General features: G+C 41.6%; 1 protein-coding gene across 3 annotated transcripts in view; it reads left to right on the forward strand.

The window, feature by feature from the left end:
* C4H1orf87 (chromosome 4 C1orf87 homolog) overlaps positions 1–27,298 on the forward strand; it is a 66,138-nt gene that overhangs the window by 4,417 nt on the left and 34,423 nt on the right. For 2 of the 3 annotated variants that reach the window (XM_044004253.1, XM_044004252.1), the window contains exons 3-7: positions 9,141–9,342; positions 14,062–14,202; positions 18,919–19,170; positions 22,502–22,623; positions 26,959–27,103. In XM_044004253.1, coding sequence (XP_043860188.1) covers positions 9,141–9,342; positions 14,062–14,202; positions 18,919–19,170; positions 22,502–22,623; positions 26,959–27,103 — 862 coding nt within the window. The remainder of the gene's footprint in view (positions 1–9,140; positions 9,343–14,061; positions 14,203–18,918; positions 19,171–22,501; positions 22,624–26,958; positions 27,104–27,298) is intronic. The other variant, XM_044004254.1, reaches the window with a different exon arrangement.

Here is a 27,298-nt window from a genome sequence, read left to right on the forward strand (position 1 = left end):
TCTTGGAAGCTTTGGATGTTGGAGCTTTCTGAGTGTGTATTCTGCTCTATTTTTCCCCCAAAGAAGCTCTCTATCGTCTGCTTTTTTCTTTGCTGACTCATCTCAAGCTGGAAGTAGGTGTCTGATTGAAATCTGATTCTCTATGTTTGGAAGCTTTGGTGAGCCTGTGGCCCTCCCCAACTGGACCACCACTCAAGTGGGCCCACTGGTTCAGAACCAGGGTGCTTCACCCCAACTCCACCAGAGACTATAGCCACTTCACCCTGGCCAACTGCCAAACCCCCTCACCAGTCTGCAAGCCAAGCCTCAGAAGAAGCCACTATTGCTCTGAAGGCTCTGAGGTGTCTGTTCCTGGGTGGGTCCAGGTCACGCACTGTGCTCCTCTTTCAGCCCAATCAGCAAGTGATCTCAATTGCCATTTCTGGCTGGAAAGTAGTCTCACTCTGTTCTTATGTGAGTTGGGCTGCTTTGTTTTTGTTTTTGTTTTTTTTCAAATGGCATTACTTGGGAGTGATTGGACAGGTTTATTGGGAGCTCTCAGGAGTCACAGCCTCTCCTTCACCATCTTGGCCAGCCCCTCTTTTCAAAGTTTTCCTATGTCACTCACATTTCTTTCATTAATTTTTCCTATACTACTCATCTCTTTCTTTAACTCTTCTAGGAATTCTTGTTGAGCTTGTGTTTAATTATCACTTTTTATGACTTTGGTTGTAGCTGTTTTCACATTCTGGGGATCTGCAAGTTTTTTGGTGCTTACAAACTGATGAGATCTGGGGAGAGGTGTTGCATTTCTAGTCTGTGTTCTGGTGTTTACCCAAGAAGGGCCCCTATTCCCCTTCAACCTCAAGCACTAGTGACCCTCTTATCTTTGGAACTAAGACTAGGCCCCTGCTTCCTTGAAACCCACAAGAAGTGCTTTCCTCTGCCCTGGAACTGTGACCCAGAACTGTGCATGGGCAATAGAGTTGCCAATCAGCACCAATTGTATCCAGTGTCAGTAAAAGGTCATGTGTAATCTCCTTTTGGCCAATTGTCTGACCCCCTCTGTGTCTGAGGTGAGAGCCCCCAAAGTTGTTCCTGCTCCTATCATGGAATGGCTGCTGCTAGTGCTTTGTCATGTATTCTCCAGGCCAGCCCCTAGCCCAATGTCATAGAACTCTTCTATGGACTTCCTAAGTTGTCTTAAGCTAGAAAAGAGTCTTACCCTGACCTTTTCTTGGTTCTATCATTCCACAACTCAATCTGAAGAGTTATTTTAAATACGTTTGGATGGGAACATTGAGAGAGTTTGGCTGGATCGCTGCCTCTAATCGACCATCTTGGCCCTGTCCCCAGACCTGCATTTTAGAAAAATCAATTGGCAGCTGAATGGAGGATAGATGGGAGTGGGGACACACTTGAGACAGAGAGACCAACCAGTGGACTATTGTCATGTGATTAGGGCCTGGAGTAGGTTGACAGCTGTGTAAATAGGGAAACAAGGAAAGATGCAAGAGATGTGTGAAGGTGAAAAAAACTAGAATTGGAAACAGATTGGATGTGTAGGATGAGTGTAAGATCAAGAATGTCTCTGAGGTTATGAGCCTGTATAACTGAGAGGATGATGGTGCCCCTAACAGGAATGGGTATTTGGGGTTTCTTTTCAGTTTCTTTTGCTGAATCATAATCCACATTGTATTTAATTATGACGGTCCCCTAAAGATCTGTTCCATATCTTCTCTAGATGAATTTCTTTATTATTTCTATACATTTGGGACACATTGAGCTTAATATAACTACAGGCTTTCTAAATGGCATTGCTCAGGAAGTTACTGTTGACATGGGAATGGAACTCTGGAGGGAGACTGGAGCTAATCTCCGAGGACAGGCTTACAGTCCTTCCTGGTCTCTACGTGCAAAGATTCTCCAGGTTGGGTTTCTGTCCCATCTTAATAGATTGTAAACCCAATGTGGGCAGGAAGCCCATAAGGCTGAAAATTGAATTCAGACCATAGGCTAAAAGAATCTTAGAGTTAGAGCTCCAGAGGACATCAGACAGCATCTACTGCAGCATCTTCTTGTTACAAGGGGAAACTGTAGCCAAGAGAGTTTAAGTGACTTGTCTGAGGTAACATCGCTAGTACAAGCCCAGGGTTAACATACAATGCTGACTCCAAAAAAGATCCTATATTCCTTTGCTCTGCCCATAGTAGGTGTCTAATAAATATTAGTTAAGTTTGGATTTAGATACAATTATTCATTTTTTAAAGGAGTTACAATGGGAAAAAAATGGACTCATTTTTATTTTCAAGCAAGTTTCCCTGCAAGTCACCCCCTTTTTGTAGATAAAAAAACCAAGAAACTTGTTAGAAACATATATTGTTTAAGAACTCTCAGAAAATCTATGTCAGTGTCAAGTTAACTTGGTCTCCCCTCAAATCCTAGCCTTTGAATTTTTTCTACCTTGTCATGTGTTGGCATTGGCTCTAGGGCTACTCCCCTAACTCATATTGGACTAGCAAGTTGTTTCCCTAGAGAATGACTGGTTATTTGTACACAGGGTTCTAGGAATAACCTTGAGTAGTTGGTGGTGATTGTTTTCTTATATTACAACTCATGAGCCCCCATTGATGTGCTCCTCCCATTATTACCTTTTATCAACTAGCCAGCTAGACACACTTAATTAGCTTTTAGAATCATGTATTTAATAAGGTAGTACAGTAATAAAATGAGTACAATGCATCATCCCAAAGTAGGGTCTGATTTTTCCATAAGTACACATTAAACCCAAGAGAAATTGGGTTTGTGCTTAGACAACTCATATGGAAAAGTGGTAACTTAAAGCTCTTAGTTGCTGGAAGTCATTTTTCCCTTTTGTGGGATCCTCATGAACTTTCCCTATTATTGCTTTTTTTAAGGGCACTCCTTGTAGAATTTTAAAGCTTAATTTTTTTATCACATCTAGCTTATCCTCAGCTCCCAAATGACAGATGCCTCCATCAGCCACTGCTATTCTGAAGATCCTATAAGGATGTTCATTGAAAAAGCCAAAGCCTTCCATCCTCTTAAGGTTCACGAGGAAATCCTCTGTTCAAGGGTGAAAGAAGGTACAGAGGTTCTCCTGTGACATTCCCCAAGTGATTCCCTCTTAGGATATGGCTAAAAATTGCATTTATGTGCCTGCCTGCTACTGAAATTCCTCATTTCAAACTAGCTTCCTGTTTTCATCCAAGCTCTTCAGAGTCTAATCAACTCTTCAACCAATTCCTGGTCTTCCTGACTGCAGGTCCAGCTCTCTATCCTCTGTACCACCTAGATATCAGTGTTCTGCTTGGACCCAGATGTCAAAACCAGGAGCAATCATTGGAGGTCATTTATACTTGAGGTTAAGGAAAACCTGCTTATGAGTAGAGCTATACCAAAGTGTAACATGAACTGCCTCAGGAAGCAGTGGGTCTGGTCTGTTAAGAAGATAAATGATATCAGGCACACATATCAAGTAATTTCATGGTAGTGGCCTGGTATAGTTTTCTTCTTCCTTTTCTCCATGCCTGTCAGTGACCAGTGCTATTCAGAGGAAGGACCCTGAGGCACTTTGTTCAAGTCCAGTCAAATAGCCCTTATTAAGCACCTAGCATGCTTTAGGCCCCATCCAAAGGGCTGGAAATACAAAGAAAGTCACATATACAGAAAGAAAGGCAGAGATTATTATATACACACATATATACCTATATAATATGTATATATGCATGCATGTATATTATATGTATGCATGTATTTCTTCTTTTAAAGAAATTATAGGTATTTGGATTATCTTTGATCCCATCCCAAAGACAGTGAGAACAACAGAATCCCAGAACCTGAGAGTTAACAGGAACCTCAGGGGCCATCCAGTCCAATCCATGTCCACCATGACACCCCTGAGAAAGGTCATCTTGCCTTTACTTGAAGACTGACACTGAGGGAGAGACCACTATCTCTTAAAGCCACCGATTCCTCTTCCATCAGTTCTATTTTTGAGGACTTTTTCAGAACAGAAAGCCCTAATTTTCTCTTTCACAACTTCCACCCATGCCTTTTCACCCTCCTAGATGCTGCAATTAGATCCCAATTCCAGGCTTTGGCAGGAATACCATTTTTATTCCAGAAGGCAATGGGCACATTAGTGGGGGCAATTGGGAATTGGTGACATAAGTGTCTGCCAAAGCTGGCAGACCTTTAAGGTGGCATCTGGTGACCTTTATGCTGCCCCCACCTAGACCTTTTTGAGTTTTATGTTCTGGGGGATGGTGCCTGGGTCCTTTGGATAGATACAACCCACACTGCAGACAAGTAGTGCTAAAAAGGCCAATTTGCTGGAAGATTTGGGTCAGGACCAGTGGACTGGTGAACAGTTGGGCAGGTCTCCTTTCTGAATCATCTGGCATTTTCATCATCCTCCTTCATAGCTCTTGTGATTGGATGGCATAAGACCAAGCCGGCTGTCCGTAACTATGTAAAAGTTGGCTATGTCTCTGTTTCCAACAGGTCTCGCTGTTGCTTTTTTCATCTTCTGAAGCTGTAATCATTACTTTTCATCAAGTTATACATGAGCATACGGGCAGCAGCAATGAGAACTGTGAGCTTGTGAAGAACACTGCGTGGTATTCTCAAACTGGTTGTTTTAATGGCAGACACACGTGGCTTCTGAGCTGACCAAGCTTTTGCTTGGTACCAGCACCCACAACCCCGCCACTACCACCACTACCTTTATCTTTTTTTTTAAGAGTGTTGTTTTGAAACAGATTTTATTCTGAAGGTACAAAGGGGGTGGCTCATTTTGTTGTATGTATGTGTGTGTGTGTGTGTGATTTATTTTAATCTCCAAATGACTCTCTTTTGGCAGATGGGCATGTATGCCTTTGATTCTGGAGGCCAACTTCTGCCCTGAGACTCTTATTGAGAATTCTTCTTCTGAGGGTGAGGGAAGGTGATGGGACCAAAGGTGTCATGCCCATCTCCTCTTTATCTAAACTTCTGACAAAAGAAAGGCAAAGTTGTAATGCCTTTATATAGATCTGAGTAGCCTTACCCTAAATCCCGCTCCCACTCATAAGTACAGTTCCCATAACAAAACTAGGTTCTCTCTCCTGACAATGTTCTCGGGGTACCCTTGAGGGGTTGGGAAGGTATTTCTCTAATGCTCATTGGCTCAAGACCCATTCTGATATTTTGGGGGGTCTAATGTAAACCACCACCAGTGATTAGTGTCTTAGTTTTATTTAGCTAATTAAAAATCAATTTAACTTTTACAAAGGGATATTTAGATATAGTGAAAACAGAAGTTACACGGGATTTGGAGTCAAGGGACCAGTATTGAGCTAAATCTTATCTCTGATATTTCCCTATCTCTATGACCTTGGACAAGTTATTTAACCTATATTACCCTAAATTTCTTTATACTTGGAAAATGAGTGGCCCAAATTAAGTGCTTTTAAGATATCTTCTAATTCTTCATTTGTTATCATCTGACCTTCTGGGAAGAAGGCACTTTAGGCACAATAAAGCTGAGAGAATTCCTCCTTTCAAAGAGTTTTCTGTTTAGTTAGCAAGGAAGAGACAGCCACATAACTAATGAATCAACAAGATTTCTTATGTTCTCCCTCTGTGCTAGATACTATGCTTCTAGCTGGGGACAAAAAGCAAAACAGTCCCTGCCCTCAGAGAGCTTACTTTCCATTAGGGGAATCAACATGTACACAAGCAGGTGAATACAAAATAAATCCAAGATAAAGTCATCATTTAGGAAATGGCATTTGAGCCATGTCTTAAAGGAAGCTAAAGATGTCAAGATGGAGAGGTCAGGAGGGAGAGCAATTATGGCACAAAAAAACCAAGAATCCATATTGGAACCTGGAAAGTGGCCTGGAGAGGTCCAGAGAATAAGGGAAAACAAAGTGAGGGATTTGAGGAGGGAGAGATCTCTCCCAACTGTGAGCAGTCAGAGAAAGCTTCCCAGAGGAGGCACCATTTGAACTTTGAGTGCCAGACTAAGGAAGTGGAATGCTGGATCCCATTCAGTGATTCTGGGAGAAGTATTGAGTACAGGAGAGATACAACTTTACAATGATGATGTCCTTTAAGAATGTGCCTTAATGGACCAGCGAGGTGATGCAGTAGATTAAGCACCAGTCCTGGATTCAGGAGGACCTGAGTTCAAATCTGGTCTCAGACACTTGACACTTAACAGCTGTGTGACCCTGGTCAAATCATTTAACCCTCATTGCCCCACAATTCTTTACTTGATATTTTAAACTTAAACAAAATAAAATGGAACATAAAAAGAAAATTATGAATTCAGGAAAATCTGAGTTCAGATCCTGCCTTATATACAAACTGCATTACTTTGGGAAATCCCCCTACCTCTCTCTGCCTCAGTTTCAATGGGATCATAATAACATTTCCTACTTTTCAGGGTTGTTGTGAGGATAAAATGAGATAACATATGTGCATGATAATATATAACAATATATACATATGTAAAGCATTTTGCAAACCTTTAAAAAGCTATATAAATGCTAGCTCTTATCACTATTATATTCTGAGAGAGTTAGTTGCCTAAGGAAATATGGGTTTTAGTGAATTTCCCAGGAACCCATATGTATCATAGTTAAGCCTAGAAGCCAGGTCTTCTTGGATATAAGAATGGCAACCGTACATTGTGCTGCACACAAAAGAAAAATAAGGGTTTTGGGGTATGGGTAGGCAGGAGGTGGGAAGGAGCACCTTCTGTGGTAGGAATTTCTAAGATCACAAGAAGCAGAGAACATTGGGAGAAAGGGCAGATGTGGACAAGGAATGATGGGGAGAGACTAAGGGGTTCAGCCTGGTCCACATTCACTGTATATGATGCATTACTATATGCAGACTTTAAAGTTTGCAAGCAAATGATGCAATGTGGCAGACATATATGTGATAAGACTGGAAAGGTCATAATAATAATTTTCATTTGGTTTTTTTTTCAGTTGTGTTTGCCTCTTTGGGTCCCCAAATGGGGTTTTCTTTGCAAAGATAATCGAGCAGTTTGCTATTTCCTTCTCCCACTCATTTTACAGATGAGGAAACTGAGACAGAATTAAGTGACTTGTTCAGGGTCACACAGTGTCTGATTTTAATATTATGTTTTAGTTAATGTTCATATTAATAATAGTACACATTATATAAGGCACTTTATGGTTTACAAAGCTCCTTCCATTTAGTAATCTCATTTGATGCCTAAAATAGCCCAGAGGAAGAAGTATAATTATTATACCCATTTTTCAGGTGAGAAAATTGAGGCTGAGACAGGCTAAGGGATTTGTCCAGGATCAAACAGCAGGATCCTAATAATAATAACTATCATTTACATAGAACTTTAAGATGTAAAAGCATTTTACAAATATTATCTCATGTTTATTTTCACAATAATCCTGGGAGATAGATACTATTATTAGCCCTATTTTACAGATGAGGGAACTGAGACAAATAGAGGGGGAGTGACTTGCCCAGAGTGAACTAGTAAGTGTGTGAGGCTGGATTGGAATTCAAGTTTTCCTGACTGTTTTTTTTTTTCCCCCTGGGGTGCCTGGCTGGTCTTCCTGGGTTCAAGACCATTACACCATCTGCTATGCCTCTCATAGGGTGCTACTGATTGTGAAGAGCCATGAATACTACTTTACATTTTATTCAGTAAGCAAGTGGGAGGCAATGGAGATTTCTGAGCAAGCAAGTTCCACAGTCAGTTAATTAGCCTGGCAAAGACAAAGCAGACCTCTCGTGAATCTAGTCCTAAATGAACTTAATAAATGTTTGTTGATTGATTAATTGACTTAAAAGTATCCCATTTCTGGTCTTGGGATTTTAAGGTTCACTGCAATAATTCCACCATGTGACTTATTTTGGAAAAGGTTTTAAAATCTGAAAATGATTCTTCTGTTATTTTTAAAAGGTTAGCCTGTGTTTTTAAGTATGCTTTAAAAAATGTCTTGGGACCAAGGTGTTATTACGAGAATATATCTTTGGCCTTTTAATGGGTAGCAGTTACATTCAATTTACAGAAATTCACTTTACAGCCAACTTTCCCAGAATACACTTTTCTTGTAAAGAGTGGTGCTCTGCTATTGGTCTGCTCATGAGATTTCTGATTCTGACATGGAACCACCAGGGCATACTGCAGTTAATGATAAGAAGAAGAATTATTATTCTAGTAGTTCACATTTCCATAGCACCTCAAGGGTTCTAAGTCGTGTCGTTTTCTTGAATGAGTTATGGGAGTGCAGCCTTGCATGAATTGTTTATTTGGTGTAGGTCAGTGGAAAGACTATCAGACTTCAAGTTAAAAGGTCTGGGTTCCATTCTCTTCCTTGTTGTGTGACCCTGAGCAAGTCATGAGAACAGGAAAATGTTTCCTCATCTATAAAGCAAGAGCAACATCTGTTCCACTTACCTTATTGGGTTCTTTCTTGGTGAACTCTTTGAAATTTGTAAAGAGTTACAGTATGGGAATCGTTCTTAGAGAGTGGTATCCCTTACAAGAAAGGAGAAATACAAAGTTTTACTTACTCTGTCTTCCTAATCAAGCATTAGGTACCTTTGGGCTGAAGAGATACTCTTCAGTTCTCATATCAACCTGAAGTCTCACAGAAGTGCTCAGCTTGGAAAAAAACAAGGAAGGAGGGATAGAGAAAAGGCCAAGTACCAATAATCTGTCTTAACTTTCCCCCTTCTCCTGTTACAAAGATTACAAATGACTACTAGGCTTTTATGAAGAAATATGATTCCTCTTTAGAAATCTATGTTGATGGACACCTTACTGGAAGTGACAAGAAACAGGTAAAAGGGTCTCTCTCTCTCTCCCTCTCCCTCTCTTTTTCTTTCTTTCTCTTCCTTCCTTCCTTCTTTCCTTCCTTTTTCTTTTTCTTCCTTCCTTCTTCCTTTTTTCTCTTTTCCTTCCTTCCTTCCTTCCTTCTTTTTGTTTTATAAACTGAAAAGTTAATTGTGAGAAAATATTAGTGCGACCTGTCTGCAAAGTAAATGGTCCACATAGCAAATAACTGGTTATTTCAGAAGGACCCCCATACCCTCTGATGCTTCTCTAAAATGCTGATATAATTAGCCTTCCCATCATTGCTGTCTTCTCTCAGTCAGCTAAAGGAGAACACAACCACCAAAGCTCAGCCTGAGCTGGGGCCATTGGTACCCCATCGTGGAAGGCAGTTTGGGGAAAATCCACCAGTTCTCAACAGCCTTGCTGATTCCAAAGTCAAGTTCAACCATGGTTCCAGAGAGCAGAACAAAGGGAGAAAGGAAGAAGACAGATCCTTCCTCACAGGAGCCAGCGGTGGTGTGAGTAATTAAAACAATGATTGCCTTTTCACTTGTTCTTGGGCCTTTGACATGGCAAAGGAGAGAAGAATGGCAAGATAGCCAAGGAAATAGATGTATGGGGTCACAGGATGTGAAGCTGGGGAAGACTTAGGGCAAACCTAACCCAGACCCTTCATTTTGTAGGCATAAGGAGGTCAAGTGATGTCATCGGATTAAAGGAGCATACACTTAGAGTGAAAAAATTACCCCATAAATTGGGGACATACCCCATCATTTTAACAAGGAAGGAAGTGAGGTCCAGAGAAAAAAGCTGCCTCCCTGAGATCATAGGGAAGCGAGCGTAGGCTCATAGATAGAGAGAGAGCAGGAAGGGACCTCAGAGGCCAACTAATCCAACCTCTCATTTTACAAATGAGGAAACTAAGGCTGAGGGAAATAGTAGGGATTCTTCTTCTGTTATGGGTTGGTCTGGGTGAGATCTCTGCTGACTCTGGAGTTCAGGAATCCAGAGATTTTTGAAGTAATCTAGTCCAACCTTCCTCTTTTAGTGAGATGTAGAGAAACTGCCCATCTTGGTTGAGGTAACTCCCGTCACTGGTACAACTAAGACTTAGGGACTTATTCCTCATGCTTCTGGATGAAACAGCTAGTAACATGAATCTTGGAGTAGGTCAGTTTCTACAGCAATATGGATTCACTGATGGATGTCCAAACTGCTAACATCTAGCCTTGTTCACTTTCTTTACTCAGGAAATAGAAGCTTAGAGCTCTTGGAGGCTTTAGTAATCATTCTAGAGCAGCGGATAGAGCTCCGGGCTTGGAGTCAAAAAGATCTCCGAGTTTAAATTCAGCCTCAGACACTTCCTCATTGTGTGACCTTGGGCGAATAACTCAACATCGTTCTGCCTCAGTTTCCCCATCTATAAAATGGGAATAATATGAGCACCTACCATAGAGTTGTTGTGAGGATCAAATAAAATCATATTTGTAAAGTGCTTTGCAAACCTTAAAGCACTATAGAAATATGAGCTATTGTTAATAATAATTATTATTAATATTATTATTTATTGTTATTATTACTTTGCAAATGAGGAAATGAGGTTCTGGAAAATAGATGGGACTTCATGAGCATCACACTCAGCTGGTGACTGGCAGAAAGGGGACTAGAACCCAAGGGAGCTGACTTCCAGGTGAAGGTTCTTGACAACATCCAATGTGATTGTATGAAACATTTGACAGGTCAATTAATAAGCCAATCAACAAGCCTTTATGAAGGGCCTACTATTTCCAGATACCATACTAGATTCTGGAGATGCAATAGCAAAAGTGGAATAGTCTTGCCCTTGAGGAGCTTACATTCTAAGAGTGAGCCAATCTTTCTAAAGGTCCCTCATTGTTTTATTCCTCCTTTATTTTCTCCCTCTTTTAAGCAGAGACTTGAAATCAGGATGACTATAGGACAAATCAAGTAAAGAAGCACTTAACATTTATAAGTGCTAAATATGTACCCTGACATTGTTCTTAGCCATGGGGATACAAAGAGAGGCAAAAGATAGTCCCTGCCCTCAAAGGGTTTACAATCAAACGATCCTTTCATTTTACCTTGACCCTGAATAAATATCTGGTACGCTACTCTAACCATCACAGGAGCTTGAATTTGCATGGTGCTTTGAGGTTGATTGAGTGATGCCCTCAAAGAAGTCCTGTGAGTGACGTAATGCAGGGATCATCAACCCATGTCACAGTTGGAGAAACCAAGGCTCAAGAAGGGAAACGGGATCAGAGAATTATTATTCCATCAAGCAAAGAAGCAAGCATTGATTATTATATGTTAAGCTCTGTGTTAAGCACTAAAGATACAAAGAAAAAAGTGAAAGCAGATCCTGTCCTCAAGGAACTTAGATTCATTACACTGTTATAGTACAGTCTAGTATAGCATAGCATTGTATCATATTACATTCTATTTTTATGTTGTGCTGTGTTGTGTTGTGTTGTCATGTCATGTCATATTATGTTATATCATATTTCATTACACTTCTAGAGATAGAAAGGACCTCAGAGTTCAATATTTAAGCCTCCCATTTAACATAACAACAATAACAATATTTACATAGAACTTCAAGGTTTTATGAAATGTTATTTCATTGGTTCCTCACAATAACCATGGGAGGGGGGGGTGCAATTATTATGCCCATTTTACAGATGAGGAAATTGAGGCTAAGAGAAGCTACATGACTTGCCCAGCATCACATAGCTATTTATTATCTGAGACATGTTTTGAATCAAGGTCTCTCTGACTCCAAGCTCAGAATTCCATCCACCATGCCACCTAGTTCCAAGGTTATGAAAATAGTAAAGTGCAAAATGATATAGTAAAGAGTGGCTATCCGAGTCAGACTTGGGTTCAAGTCCTGATTCCAAAACATACAGAATATGACTCTTCATTCCCCTAGGCAACTTTGTAAGATTATAAATTGCAGAACAGCTGCCAATCAACTCGAGTAGAGAGGGTTTCCTCATTAGGACTTCCCTATCCAGTGAGGTCTCAGATCCAGAATGTCCAAGATGTGTGTGTGTGTGTGTGTGTGGTGGGTGGATATCCAGTTTTGGAACCCACATATTTTGATGACAAAGCTATTATTGTAGGTCTCAGATAGTATGAAAGCAATGGGGCCACCATTTAAACTCAGATCTCCTGCCTCTTGCTACCTGGCATCTTCCCTGGCTGTCCTCTAAGTCCCTTCTCATCTCTGCTACCTGGCTTCCCTGGTTTCCTTTGAGTGCCAGCTAAAATAAGCCTTTACAGGAAACCTTTTTCTATACGCCTAGTTCTTTGCCTTGGTTAATTATCTCCTATTTATCTTCTAAGTAGCTTATTTGTACATATCTGTTTGCTTATTGTGCCCTTCATTAGACTGTAATCTCCTCGAGGGCAAGAACTGTCTTTTGCCCCTTTTTGTACTTGAGATGCTTAACACAGTGTCTGGCATACGTTAGGTGCTTAATAAATGCTTATTGACTCACTGACCATCAAGACTTCAGACAAGTGACTTGATATCCCCTAAACTTAGTTTTGTCATTTATAAAATGAGATAGTTGAACTATATGGCTTTAGGGGTCCCATCTAGCACTTTATTTGATCCCTAATCAAAGGGTCCTATGTCTACAAGGACAGAAGATCATGGGATCATAGACTTATATCTGAAAGAGCCCAACTCCCTCATTTTACATTAAGTGGAAACTGAGGCCAAGAGAGGAGTGACTTGCTCAAGGTCACACAGACATAGTAGATTTGGGATCTGAACCCTGGTGCTCTGACTCCTAATTAAGATTTGGGGGAGAGGGCAGATATGTAACATTCCAGACAAATGTGAATAAATGCATAATAGGACAGAGTTCAGGAAATAAGGACTATCAATATCGCAGCTGAACAAGGTGGCATAGTATCTAAACACAGCCCTGTCAAGTTTTCTCCCTCCTGTTGTTCCTGTGGCTCTTCTGAACATGTGTAAAGGGTCAAGGAAGTGACTTACCCACCCTCACACATCTGGAAGGTGTCAGAGCAAATCTATAACACCAAGGTCCCCTGACTATGAGGTCCAGAGCTCTCCCTGTAATGCCCCCCTTCTCATCTAATCCTATGGGTTGAGACAGAAGCTCCCTGCCTCCTCCCCCAAAGCTTAGCATGTTTTTGATCTCTAGGGGTCTTTGCACAAGGCTTGGCAGGGCTAACACCAGGCCCCCAGACAAAGCCAGCTTCAGTGTGATGCAGGGGGAACTCACTAATTAGCTTTGTCTTCGGGCAAGCCTGGTGACGGTCCACCAGATGGCAGGCACAGTTGTCTGGGACAGGAGGTGAAGGTATTGGGTGTGGGGGCCCTCATTACCACCATTGGGAAGCAGGAGAAGGCATCCTGCTAGAGTTAAAGATGTGAAGAAATCACAGAAAAGCATTCCAAACTCAGTTCCCTTATTGCTTTCTAAATAAGCATTGCCTTGGCTGGGGTGAGGGTGTTGGGCCTCAGTCCCTGAAATCCTTCAAATAAAGACTACAGATGATGGCTAATCTCCCTTGAAGGGTACCTGTGATGCTTTCTGTGACTTAGAAAGGCACTCTGAAGATTGGTCATTAGATGTGAAAGCATCATTTGAGTTTTGCCAACTGATTTCATAGAATGCTAAAGCCAGGTGCAGTCTTAGAAGAGAGAATATCACTGCTGGAAAGGATCTTGAACCATAGAATGTTGGAACCGAGTAGGAGCTTGGACAGGCAACTCAAAACCCAAGATAAAATAGTCAGTCCTCCCAAGAAGCTTAAAAGTCTATGAGGGGGGCAGCTAGATGGCACAGTGGATAGAGCACCGGCCCTGGAGTCAGGAGTACCTGAGTTCAAATCCGGCTTCAGACACTTAACACTTACTAGCTGTGTGACCCTGGGCAAGTCACTTAACCCCAATTTCCTCACTAAAAAAAAAAAGTCAATGAGGATTGGACTCTACCCCAAAGGTCCTTTCCAGCTTTACATCTATGATCATTATGACCTCCGAGATTTTGGATCTCACTTGTTTGTGCTAGATGCCCTCAAGTCACAGAGTCCTCTGATTGAATAACCCCAAGGTAAGAAATGCACCTGACATGAATCTCTATGCCAAGGCTTATAAGTTTGCAACCAGGAATGTTCATTTAAAGAGAAATGAACTCACCTCTTTTCTTCTGCTGTTGTCTTTTCTCTATCAGATTCTAAAATGGGCAAATGCTCAGTGTAGCTCCGTGCCCTCAGGAGACCAGTCGCTGTCCTACCTCCATGGCCTCCCCAAACCCAGCCCAATAGACTGGACCTTGGAACACATGTCTAGAAATGGTCCAGGTGGGCTTGAGGTATCTACATGGGAATGGGATTATTTTATGGTGATGGAACAGGAAAGCAAAGGTGGAGAATACAGGTAGAAGGTGTAAATCATAGGAACATAGGATTTGGAGCTGAAAAGCCACCAATTCCACATTCCTTGTTTTATTGTTATTGAAGGATTTTTAAATGCTTTTTGCTCTTATATCACAGGCATGTATAGACTGACCCCCCACACACACACATACACAACCCTCCACCCATCACCTCCCTGCTGTTTCTCACAAAAGATGCTGACTCCATCCATTTTCACCAGTTGTCCCCATGACTAAAATAATCCTTATCCTTGTATCCCTGTCCTGGCTCCTTCAGTCCTCAGCTCAAATCCTACCTTTCATTAAAGGTCTTCACCATTTTCTCTCAATGCTATTGCCTTCCCCCTGAGAATGCTTCCAATTTACCTTGCATTTTTTGTATATACATAATTGTTTACATGTTGTCTTCTCCATTAGACTGTGAACTCTTTAAGGGATGGGGACTATTTTTGCCTTTCTTTGTATCTCCAGCACTTAGTACTTTGCTGGCATGTAGTAAGTGCTTAATAATTGTTTATTAACTTGACCCACTCGCCCAAAGTAGACCTGTCATAAAAAAAATAGTAGGGGCAGCTAGATGGCGTAGTGGATAGAGTATCGGCCCTGGAGTCAGGAGTACCTGAGTTCAAATCCAGCCTCAGACACTTAACACTTACTAGCTGTGTGACCCTGGGCAAGTCACTTAACCCCAATTGCCTCACTAAAAAAAAAAAAGAAAGAAAGAAATAGTAGATCAAAATCAACCGGCATATTCTGCCCCTTAGTCCACCACCTCTCCAAGGAAAGGATGTGGAGGACTTTTTTATCTCGTTTTTTGGGGGCCAAGACTAGTTATCATGAATATACCCCATTCAATTTTATTTTAGTGATCTTTTCATTTATGTTGTTATAGTCACTGTGTATATTATTCTCCTGTTTTGCTTACTTTACTCTGTATCAATCCATTCAAATCCTCCCACTCTGATTTTGTTTCTACCTGTGATTTCAGCAGCCTCAGGCCCTCCCACATTTCTCTGAATTCCTCCAATCAGTTGTTTCTTACAGTTCAATAGTATTCCATAATATGTATATTCCCCAACTAGTTTGTTTCCAGTTTGGTTTTGCTACCACAAAAGTACGCACATGAAGCCTTTGTTATATATGAGACTTCTATTTCTTGAGTATATGGAGAATCACCAGTTCAAAGGGAAAGAACTATTAAATCTTTTTCCCTGCCAAAATTCCAAATTGATGTCCAGAATGGTTGAACCAATTCACAACTCCTTCAATAGTTTATATATTTTGGTCTGACCTCTGGCAACACCTCAAACATTAACTGTTTTTATTTTGTGACATCTTGAATGATTTGGTGAATTCCTTTCATTTTACAAATGAAGAAACTAAGAAAGACCCAAAGAGAGGTGATTTTCCCAGGGTCACACCTGTTACTGTAGGTGTGAGAGAGCTGGCCATTGAACTGGATCCTCTGACTCCCAAAGGACTTAGACTCCAAGGCATCATGGCATAATAGAGTGAGTTTTGGAGACAGAAGCAATAAGATCTCCTGATACTCTCAAGCTCTGAGACGATGGGCAAGTCAGCTATCCTCTCTGAGCTGCAATTTCTTTATCTGTAAAAGGGAGATAATAATACTTTCATAACAAATGAGGTATCTGAAAAAAAAGTTTTGCCAACTTTTCAGTGCTATGTAAATATTAGTGTTATTATTATTTAACATTGGATCATACTGCCTTTCATGATGGTAAACAGACATCAACCATCAGCTGATTGACTCAAAGGGTTGCCTCAGGCTAAAGCTTTTTTTAGACCTTTGTTTTTTTCTCATGGGGCTGAACCTTGACTGGCACAGCTTCTTGACTAGGGATGGGGGCAGATAAACTTAGGTGGATTGGTTCTGGTGCTTCCCTCACCCCAAGTATAGGTAGTATGGTAGAATTCATATAATACTAAACTTGGGGTCAGAGGACCACAGTTCAGTTCTCTGATCTGCCTGTGAGACCTTACCCAAGTCAATTCCTCCTCTTACCTTTAGTTTTCTCACCTGTAAAATAAATAAGTTGAATAGTTGTAGAGAGGATTACTGTTCAGGTCTGACCTAAAATCATAGATTAACACTTATTTCTGGAAGAGATATTCATGTCCATTGAGTCTAGTCCCCTAATTCTGAGGAAACTAGGGCCCAGAGAGATTGGGATTTCCCCAGGGTTACACGTCCAGTAAGTTTCTGAAGCAGTATTTGAACCCATCTTCCTGATTCCAAGTCCAAGGGTCCACACATAATAGGTATTTATTGAGGTCCCTTCCAAGCTGAGATTCTAGGATTTTGTGATTCTGTGACAAATTCATAGATCATAGACTTAAATCTGGAAGGGAATTTGGGGTCATCTGCCTCATTTTACAGAGGAGGAAACTAAGACACAAAAAATGGAAGTGATTTATTTGCCTAAGCTACAAAGTACATGACAAAAGCATGATTCAAACCCAAGTCTTCCAACTCCAAATTCTGTTCTTTTCCCACTACACCATGAGACAGTCTCTAAGTTCCCTTTCAGCTCAACATCCCACAGTTCTCTAACATGGGAATCACTTTCACGGGGTTGTTGGGAATATTGAATAAAACAATATATGAGAAGATCTGTGTAGAGGCACAATTGTTTTCAGGATTTCAGCCAGATGATGGTAGGTGGAATCATATAAAAGAATACCTTGATCAAAACTGACCCCCTCTAGCATTCTCCCAGTGCAGGTTCTCAGACTTGCAACAGAGGGGCTCATCTAGAACCCAAGTTTATCTGTCAGGAGCAGAATTATTCATTCATTCACTCAATAAGCATTCAAGTGTTTGTTAAACATGCAGAACACTGAGTTTTGATAAGAAACAATCCCTTCCCTCTTCAATCTTACTTTCTAATTGGGGAATAAAGCATAAATAAGGAAAGTTATGATGCACATTATATTTTACATAGATTTGAAATGGAATACATTTTAGGGTTAGAAATGTTTTACATAGTCTGAGGGGGAACCAACATTACCAACAGAATGGATCAAAGAAGAAGGAGAGGGTGTTCGAATTGAGCTTTAAAATATGACTAGGACATCAGTAGGCAAAGAAGTTTCCTCGTAAAGTATCTATGGCCTGACCCCATTCCCACAGGTCCAGTAGTTCAGTAACCATGCAGCTGCCAGAATGATAATCTTGGAGTTCAGGGTTAATGATGTCAGTCCCTCATGAAATAAACTCCAATGGTCCCCTCTTCCCTTCAGGATCAAACACCAACTCCTCTTTGGGGCACTTTGAATCCTAAATAACATGGTCCCCATGTGCCTTTCCACTCTTCTTATACCTTAGTCTCCTTCAGGCTATGAGCTAACCCAATTACTCTCCTTACTCTTCCGAAAAAAAACCAGTCCATCCCTGTACCTTTGCACACACTGCTCCAGCTCCAGCCGCATACCACCCCATGCTTGTGATGTCTTCTCCCCTCACCTTAGACTCTTTAGCTTCCTTTCAAGATCACCTCAAGTGCCACCTTCTGCATTTGAGGCTTCTCCTGATCCCTCCCTACCAGTGGCTCCTCCCAACATCACCCCAGAAATTACCTCATATTTATCATGTATATATTTAGGGTATCCTTACATATGTATATCGCACCATAGATCATCCAAAAAGCATTTAGGAAGTGCTTCCAATTGGCCAAGCATGAGGCCAAGCGTTAGTCATACAAAAAAAAAAAAAAGGCAAGATGGCTCCTTTGGCAGCTCCCTGTCTATGTTATTTCGCTCAATGAAATGTAAACACCTTGAGAGAAGGGTCTTTAGAGTTGTATACCCAGTACCTAGCATCCTGCCCAATGCATAATAAATGCATCTTAATTGATTAATTGGTCTTAAGAGCCCATAAACTGCCCTGACTTTCAAACACAGGACTAAAAATAAAGACATATATTGCTACCAACTCAGGTAGCCTCTGGCTACTCTCTTTGTCACTGATTCGGCTTTTCAGTCAATCAAACAATGGACATTTATCAAGCACCATGTACCAGACACTGTGGTAAGTTCTGGGGATACAACAAGAGGTCAAGGACCGTCCCTGCCCTCAAGGAGCTCCACTCTAATGGGGGACACACCATGCAAACAAATACATACAAAGGAAGTTCTATTCAGGATAAATAGGAAATAATGAATGGATGGAAGGCATTAGAATTAAGGGATTGGGGAAGGCTTCCTGTAGGAGGTAGATTTTAGATGGGACTTGAAAGAAGCTGGGGAGGTCCATAGTTGGAGTGGAAGAAGGCAAGCAGCCCAGGTAAAGGGGAGAATCAGAGAACATGCCCAGAGATGGAGGGTCTTGTAAGGGATACAGGCAGGAGCTGCTGGATCCAAGGGTATGAATTGGGGAGAGAGATGTAAGAAGATTGGAAATATAGGAGTTGGCAGATGGCTCCTAGTAGGGTGGGGATCAATGAGCTGCAGATCTGCCTGACTGGCTATAGAGCATGAGGTTTCTGCCCACTTACAGAATTCCACCCAGCAATCTGTAAAGGAGGTGGCCCAATCACATAGAACACATGAAAATTCTGTTTTCCGGGATTGGGTGTTTTACAATTTATGTCTGGAGCTGTTGTGTTATTTTTTTTTCATTGTCTTTCTCAGAACCTTGGTCTGAGGTCAAGTGAAGATGAGTCTCTTCTGGCCATGGTTGGAAGAGAATTCAAGGTGCATCCTCCAAGTTCAGATTTGCTGGAGAAGCTGGAGAAGGAGCTGAAGGTCTTGGATCCTATCTCTTCGGGACTTCTTCTTCAATCCCAGCTGAGTCGACTGCTAGTAAAGCACGAGGTCCCTCTTCAGTTGCCTACTGTCAAGTTACTTTTCCAGAGGTTCACCCAGAGCAGATACTCAGAACTGGTATGACTAGCTTAATCTGAGAGTGGGATTGGAAAGAGATTTACCTTTCACTCTTTTTTTTTTTTTTTTTGGTGAGGCAATTGGGGTTAAGTGACATGCCCAGAGTCACACAGCTAGTAAGTGTTAAGTGTCTGAGGCTGGATTTGAACTCAGGTCCTCCTGAATCCAGGGCTGGTGCTCTATCCACTGTGCTACCAACCTGCCCCTACCTTTCACTCTTTAAAGTAGCATGGCCAGTGAGCTGGCCTTCAGAAGCCTTTCCTGGTGCTTAATGCCAGAGCTCTTCCTCTGAGATGACATCCTGCCATTATTCCTGTGTATATCGTTTGTTTAGACTTGTTTGCATGTTGTCTCCTCCATTAGATAGTAAGCTTCTTGAGGGCAGGCAGAATGGAGGGCTTTGCCTTTCTTTGTATCCCCAGTTTAGCAGAGAACCTAGCACATCATTTTGTTGCTGTTGTTCCATCATGTCCATGTTCAGTCATGTCCAACTCTTCGTGACCCCATGGACCAGAGCATACCAGGCCCTTCTGTCCTCTATTATCTCCCAAAGTCTGTCCAAACTCATGCTAATTGTTTCCATGACAACATCTAGCCATCTCATCCTCTGCCATCCCCTTGTTCTTTTGCCTTCAATCTTTCCCAATATCAGGGTCTTTTCCAATAAGTTCCATCTTCTCGTTGTTTGGCCAAAGTATTTCTGCTTCAGTATTTGACTTTCCAGAGAAAAGCCTGAACTATTTTTTAAAGTATTGACTGGTTTGAACTCCCTGCTGTCCAAGGGACTCTGAAAAATCTTCTCTAGCACCATAATTTGAAAGCATCAATTCTGTGGCTCACAGCTTCTTTAGAGTCCAACTCTCACAGCCATGCATTGCTACTGAAAAAAACAAAACCAAAACCAAAAAACCAAAAAAACATAGATTTGACTATATGAGCCTTTTTCAGCAAGGTGATCTCTGCTTTTTAACATGCTGTCCAGATTTGCCAGAACTTTCCTGCCAAAGAGCAAGTCTTCTCATTTCCTTGCTGCAGTGGCTGTCTACCATGATCTGTGAGTCCAAGAATATCAAATCTGACAGTGCTTCCTTTTCTTCTCCCTCTGATCACCAGGAAATGATAGGACCAGTTGTTAAGATCATAGTTTCTTTTTTGTTCATTTTTTTTTTTTGGTGTTTTTTTTTGATGGCACATAATAGGCGCTAAATAAATTTTAGTTGACTGTCTGATTTTACATATGAGGAAGCTAAGCCAGTTTGGTGAAAGGATTTGCTTGAGGCAGGAGCTGATAACCTTTTTTGGAATGTGGGTCCCTTTGTCATTTTCATGAAGACTATGGAAGGAAGACATCAGAACCATGGATTTAATTAGTGTATCTACCACTTATCTGTCCAGCCAGCCAGCCATCTCTATGTAGATATATAGCTATAGGTTAAGGACCTCTTGGCCCCAGAGGCGGTAAATGACTGAGTCAGGATTGAACCCATATCCTCTGGCTCCGAAGGTATCCCTCTCTTTCACTGCACCCCTCTGCCTCTCTATGGGCCCTTCCTAGCTTTGTGACTATGGGCCAGCTACTTATCCAACCACAAGATCATGAGTCTAGGACTGGAAGGGAAAGAGGAAAGTGAGACCCAAAGACCTTAAATGAATAGCATGGGTAGTAATTGTCGGACATGGGACTTGAACCTAAGTCCTCTGAATCCACTGTGCCTTATTATCTGTGATAACTTACTAATTGTGTTATTACTATTGTGACATAACATTGGTTAGGTACCTAGGCAGCTAGGTGGCACCATAGTACACACACAGAGCGCTAGGCCTGGAGTTAGGAAGACTCATCTTTACGAGTTCAAATCCAGCCTCAGACACATAGTAGCTGTGTAACCCTGGCCAAGTCACTTTACCCTGTTTGCCTTAGTTTCCTCATCTGTCAAATGAGCTGGAGGAGGAAATGTCAAACCATTCCAATATCTCTGCCAAGGAAAACCCCAAATAGGGTCACAAAGAGTCAGACACAACTGGAAAATGACTGAATCCTAGGCACGGAAGGCCAAAGGGTCCCTGACAATCTACTAGGAAGCAAAGAAAGCTACAATGTGTGCTACTACATAATTAGTGTGAAGCAAACAGCTCTGGAAAGACTGAGAAGGAAAGGTCATCACCAATTGGAGGAAATCAGGGCAGGCTTTCTAAAGGAGATGGTATTTGAGTTGTCCTTTAAAATAAAGGACAAAATTCAGAAAATCACCTTTACCTCCTATAGCCTGATTTTTTTCTCTTTTCTGAAATGTGGCTTAGAATATACGTATCGCCTCCTTTACAGGAATTGGGAGGAATGAGCTTTGAAAATGTAAAAGCTTAGGGGCAGCTAGGTGGTGCAGTGGATAGAGCACTGGCCCTGGAGTCAGGAGTACCTGGGTTCAAATCCGGCCTCAGACACTTAACACTTACTAGCTGTGTGACCCTGGGCAAGTCACTTAACCCCAATTGCCTCACTAAAAAAAAAATGTAAAAGCTTGTTAATAAATTAATAACATTTTCTTTAATGCTAACAATAATGATCATTGAAAGACATGGGAGGGTTGAAGTCTCCTTGGGCAATAGGATTTCTCACAGAATCGAAGATTTAGATCTAAGAGGGACGGGAGACTCCTTCTAGTCCAACCCCCTCTTTTTATAGATGGGGAAGATAAGATACCAAATATGGAAGGAATGACTTACCCAGGATCCCACAGTTAACAAGTATCTGGTTCACAATTTGAAGGCATGTCTTTCTGACTTCAGGTGCATCAGACAGTACTGCCTAAGTCATCAAGATTATTGGGGCAGTTACTCAGAGATAGATTAAGAGAGGTGGGGATTTGGGCTTGTTTTTGGTCTGGACCTGGTACCATTGTTGTGGGAACTACTGGGAGTAGAACTCTCAGCATAGTTCCTGCCCTCAAGGAGGTGGAATCCTGGGTAAATCACTTAACCCTTTGTGCCCTAAGCATCTTTCTAAGACTATAAGTGACAGAGAAGGCTCTGACCTCCATTGTTAGAAAGAGGTTCCTTACACTGAAAATTCTCTCTACCAATGAAATCCCAGGTCTGGGCCCTATTCCTTATTTTATATATGTTCATGAACTAAATTTTCTTTCCCCTTATAGAATTCAAGGACCTTAAGAACATAGTTTAGGCTATGTATCTCCAATATCCAGTATAAGGCCTGGTGCCTTGTGGGTATCAATAAATGAATGGATGGATGGATGGATTCTCTAAAGACATTTTGCTAACCTCTGCAAACCTCCTTCTTTTGCATATAACCAAGATGTATGTTTATTTTTAGATCAATTATAAAAAGCTGCTGTGGTTTTTAAGGTTAGCAGCATCGAATGAAACTCAAAGGACTGAGCCCCTGGCTGATGATATCCCAGGAAAAAAGGAGGAAATCAACAATCTTGGCCCAAGGTGATCCTTTCTTCTTCTTCCATGCATATGTTCATGTAGTCAAGGAATTTCAGAGTTAAATGAAACCTTATGGGACTGGATGTTCTACTTCCCACCCAATATAGAAACTCCCTCTAGACGATCCCCAATGGTTGGTAATCCAGTTGCTTCTTGAATGCTTTTGGTGAGAAGAAAATCAGTATGTAGAATTGGAAATGCCCAAAGAGGACAGTTAGCCTCCTCCTATCCCCTGCAGGAATCCCTTTGAGCTTAACCCAGCCTTGTCACAATATGGTGGTTTTGGGGTTTTTTTGCATTTAAGTGTTCCTTCAAATGGAGACCCCTGAGAATGTGAAGAGGGGCCCACCTGTATTGATGGAGATGGATTCAGATGAATGACTCAGGGATCTCCTCTTAAGCACAGGGGAAATAGAACAGACAAGATAGTGAATACTTAGGATTTGGTGGTTTTTTTTTTTTCCTTTAAACCACCTGGGTATTTGAAAATGATACCAACGTAGCACAGTGCCCAGCACATACTGAGTGCTTGCTTAATGCTTTTCAAATTTATCCATTAAACACTAAGGCTTTCCAGCCCGGTACAGCCACAGTTTCCATAAGGTTTCTTTACATTTTTATCTATATAGAGGACAGTGGCTTCAGCCTGTCTTGTAAATAAAAATACTAGCTGTAGTAATTAGTATAGTACTACTTAGGACTAGCATGGTACTAATGATCAGGAGCACTTGAAGCTGAAAGGGACCCCAGAGGGCATCAAATGTAATCCCCTCATTTGAGCATATGAAGAAAATGAGCCACAAAGTATTTCTGTGGCTTGCTCAGAGTCATAAAAGCTAGCGTGTATCTGAGGTGACATTTGAACCCAGGTATTCCTGAATCCAAGTTTAATTCTCTATCCATTATGCCACCGTATCATTTCATGACCTTAACGTTTATCCTTTGTTAAAATTATTATGTGATTATAAGGTAGGGTCCTATTGATACGGTTCTTGTCGTTGTTATTTCGTTGTGTCCTACTCTTTGTGACCCCGTTTGGGATTTTCTTGACAGAGTCACTGGAGTGGTTTGTCATTTCCTTCTCTGGCTCATTTTGCATATGAGGAAACTGGGGCAAACAGGGTGAAGTGACTTACCCATGGTCACACAGCTAGTGTCTGATGTTGGATTCAAACTCAGGTCTTCCCGACTCTCTGTCCACTGAACCACCTAGCTGCCTATAATGTTGTAGAATACTTAATAACAGTGTTTTGAAGCTTGCATAGCACTCCCAATTATTTAATCAGCAAGTGTTCCTTACATATCTCTGTGCTAAGTACTCAGGCTATGAACACAAAAGTGTCCCTGCCCTCAAGGAGCTTGCAATCCAATGTACAGTCTCAATGGCCTACTCTGGAAGCAGCACTCTGACTTTGGAGGGCAGCTGAGGAGACAGTCCTGATCCTTGGAAAGCTCATTGACCAGGTGTAGTGCTTTGTTTCTCTTCCAAGTCTTGTCATTAATTGGCTGAGAGATCAGGTGAGATTCTTGGTAGCATTGTCACTGGAGCTAAGCTTTAATTGTGGAACTTTATTGTAAAAGCAGTAACATCCCCAAATATCTAATTGATGCCAGAAAAATAATTGGAAGTATGATATAAGCTCATGGGGCAGCTAGGTGGTACAGTGAATAGAATGCTTGACCTGAAGTAAGAAAGAACTGAGTTCAAACTCAGCCTCAGACATTTACTAGCTTTGTGACCTGGCCAAGTCACTTCACCCTGTTGGCCTCAGTTTCCTCATTTGTAAAATGAGTTGGAGAAGGAAATGGCAAACCACCCCAGAATGTTTGCCAAGAAAATCCCAAATGGGGTCACAAAGAGTCAAACACGACTGAACAACAAATAGCTGAGCTCATAGCTAACTTGATGACTCCAGTCCCCAGATTTGGCATTGTACCAAAGAATCACAGAAGTCAAGAGCTGGGAGGAATTTTAGATCTTGGAATGTTAGAACAGATAGCACACAATATCAGGAAGGGACCTTAGAACCAAGTGTTAGAGGAGGGAGAGAATCTAAATTTTAGAATATTAGAACAGAAAATGTTAGGGAGAGAGCTCGGAACAAAACCTGTCAGAGCTGGGAGGGACCTTAAAGGCCAACGCTCCCAAATTCTTATTTTACAAACAACAAAGCTCAGTGTTTGAGGGGCCATTGCCATTATTTGTTGTGATTGTTTCTATGCTCAAACTCCCCAAGCTGGTTAATGGAAAAAGAGGAGCATCTCACAAAACCCAGTTCATATGACTTAGTGTCTGATCGACCACTCCACCAATGGCCAGCTTCTTCACAGGACAAGGTTATGTCTCTTGGAGAAGGGGCACAGAGGAAAAGGGGGCTGGGGTTTTCAGAAAAGCTGATACTTGTAAAAACCTCCTGTCAAAGCAAGCAAATAAACAGCAGGAAGAAGGGTATAGGGGCCCAGCTCATAGCTCATCCAAGGATTTTTTTGTTAGTTAATGTATTTAATTCCAGCCTTCTCCGGGTGTTCAGTCAGGGGAAGCCTCCAGCCAAAGAGACCCAGATGTGTTTGAAACTTGCAGTGCTGCCAGTGATAGGTGGGGTGGCAGTAGTTCTCCCCATCTAAGTTAGACCAGATGTAGCAAGCATCTGGACCTGAGCCTTCTAAGAAAATCCCACAGGCTACGGGAAGTGGGTTTGCTTCATGCATCTGCCTCTTGTTCCCTTGATGGTAGTGGTGGTCATGGTGGTGGTCTCAGAGTTACTCAGCATTCACAGGGCACTAGCACAGACTTACTTCATAGGTGGCTGAAGACTCGGAGTCAGGAAGACCTATATTTGAACCCTAGTTCAGACATTGGTTATATTATGAGCAGAAAGAAGAGGACAGATTTAGGAGATGTCTAGAATTGATAAGATTTGGCAATGGATCTGATAGTGGTGGTGGGGAAGGTGCTTTATGCTATAAAGAGCTGAAGATAACATCTTGATGGAAAACCTGAGAGACTAAAAGAATAGTGGTGTTTTTTGATAGAAACAGACAAGCTAAAAGGAGGGGAGGAAAAATAATGAGTTACCAACTCCATGACCTTGGGCAAGTCACTTAATCTCCATTATCTCATCTGTAAAATGTAGAGAATAATGACAGCAATCTCATGGTGTTGTCATGAGAATCAAATGACAACCTTGAAGTATGATATAAATGCTCAATATTATTATTGTTATTCATGTTGCCTGTCTAATAAATTTCCTGCTCTTCTTACAATGAATGTTCCTTAGAGCTGTGTCCCATATGCTCTTCTGCCCATTCATTCATCCATCCATCTATCCATCCATCCACCCATCCATCTCTCTATTACCTATCATCTATCTATCGATCTAGCCATCTGTCTTCCTATTTGTATATTTATCTTTATGTCCATCCATCTATCCATCCATTTATCCACCCACCCACCCACCCATCCATCCATCCATCCATCCATCCATCCATCCATCCATCCATCCCTTTTCTTGCTAAGTAATCTGTTTTGTTTTGTTTTGTTTTTTTGTGTGGCAATTGGGGTTAAGTGACTTGCCCAGGGTCACACAGTTAGTAACTGTTAAGTGTCTGAGGCCAGATTTGAACTCGGGTCCTCCTGACTCCAGGGTAGTGCTCTATCTACTGTGCCACCAAGCTGCCCCCAATCTTATTTGTTTCAAGCATAATACCCATACATATTACCACCAAATATGTATATCCCACTCTGTTATCTCTCTAGACCAAACCATTCCTCCATCATCTGCCTGCTGGACATCTCAAACTCAACAAGTCCCAAACTGGAAACTAAACTCATGCTCATCCTCCTTTCTGTTGAGAAAACCCAGGCTCATCAGCTTGAATTTTCTGTTTTGACGTTCCTTTCTCAGCCTCATATCCAACCTGCTGTCGGATCTTGTCAATCCCATCTCCACACATTTCTCCCATCCAGCCCCTTCTCTCCAGTCATGTAGCCGCTACCTTAATTTAGCCCTCATCTGCCTCTTGACTGATGAATGAATCCTGAGTACTTAACTGAATCCAAAAGTACTTAATCTTCCAGCACTTGACAAATTTAAGTTATTACTGTGCCAAATCAGGAGGCTTAGTGTTGGTTCACAAAACATGACCTTTTGAGGTAAGTCTCATACACAATGCTGTCCTCATTTCACAGAAAAGGAAACAGACTCAGAGGGGAAAGTGTCTTTCCATTGAGGGAGAGAAATGGGACCCAAACCCAGGCCTCTTGATGCCATGTCTAGGACTCTATCACACCTCTCTGCCCTTCACTGACACCCCTTCTCTTGTGCCTCAATTCCACAGTTCATCTTCTGAAGCCAGTGACAACCTAACCGAGCTTCTCAGGAGGGCCGTGAAGACATCCAAGGACCAACTCAACACTGAAAACCTTCACATGAGTTTTCAAAAAGAAGATCAACCTTTTTCTGGCCACCTGCCATCCTCCAAGGTAAACCACATCACCTTTAGATTTCTAGGTTTATTTCGATGTGCGTTTATGAGTAGATAGGTGGTAGGGAGATCCTGGGAGTAATTTTCCCTTCTGGATCCCTTTTGTGGATTGTATGGTGAAAATAAAATTATTTGTTCTTTGTGGGCAACCTAGTTGGTAGGGGAGATAGAGTACTAGGCCTGGAATCAGGAA

Source organism: Dromiciops gliroides, chromosome 4, assembly GCF_019393635.1.
Source record: "Dromiciops gliroides isolate mDroGli1 chromosome 4, mDroGli1.pri, whole genome shotgun sequence".
Classification (NCBI taxonomy): domain Eukaryota; kingdom Metazoa; phylum Chordata; class Mammalia; order Microbiotheria; family Microbiotheriidae; genus Dromiciops; species Dromiciops gliroides.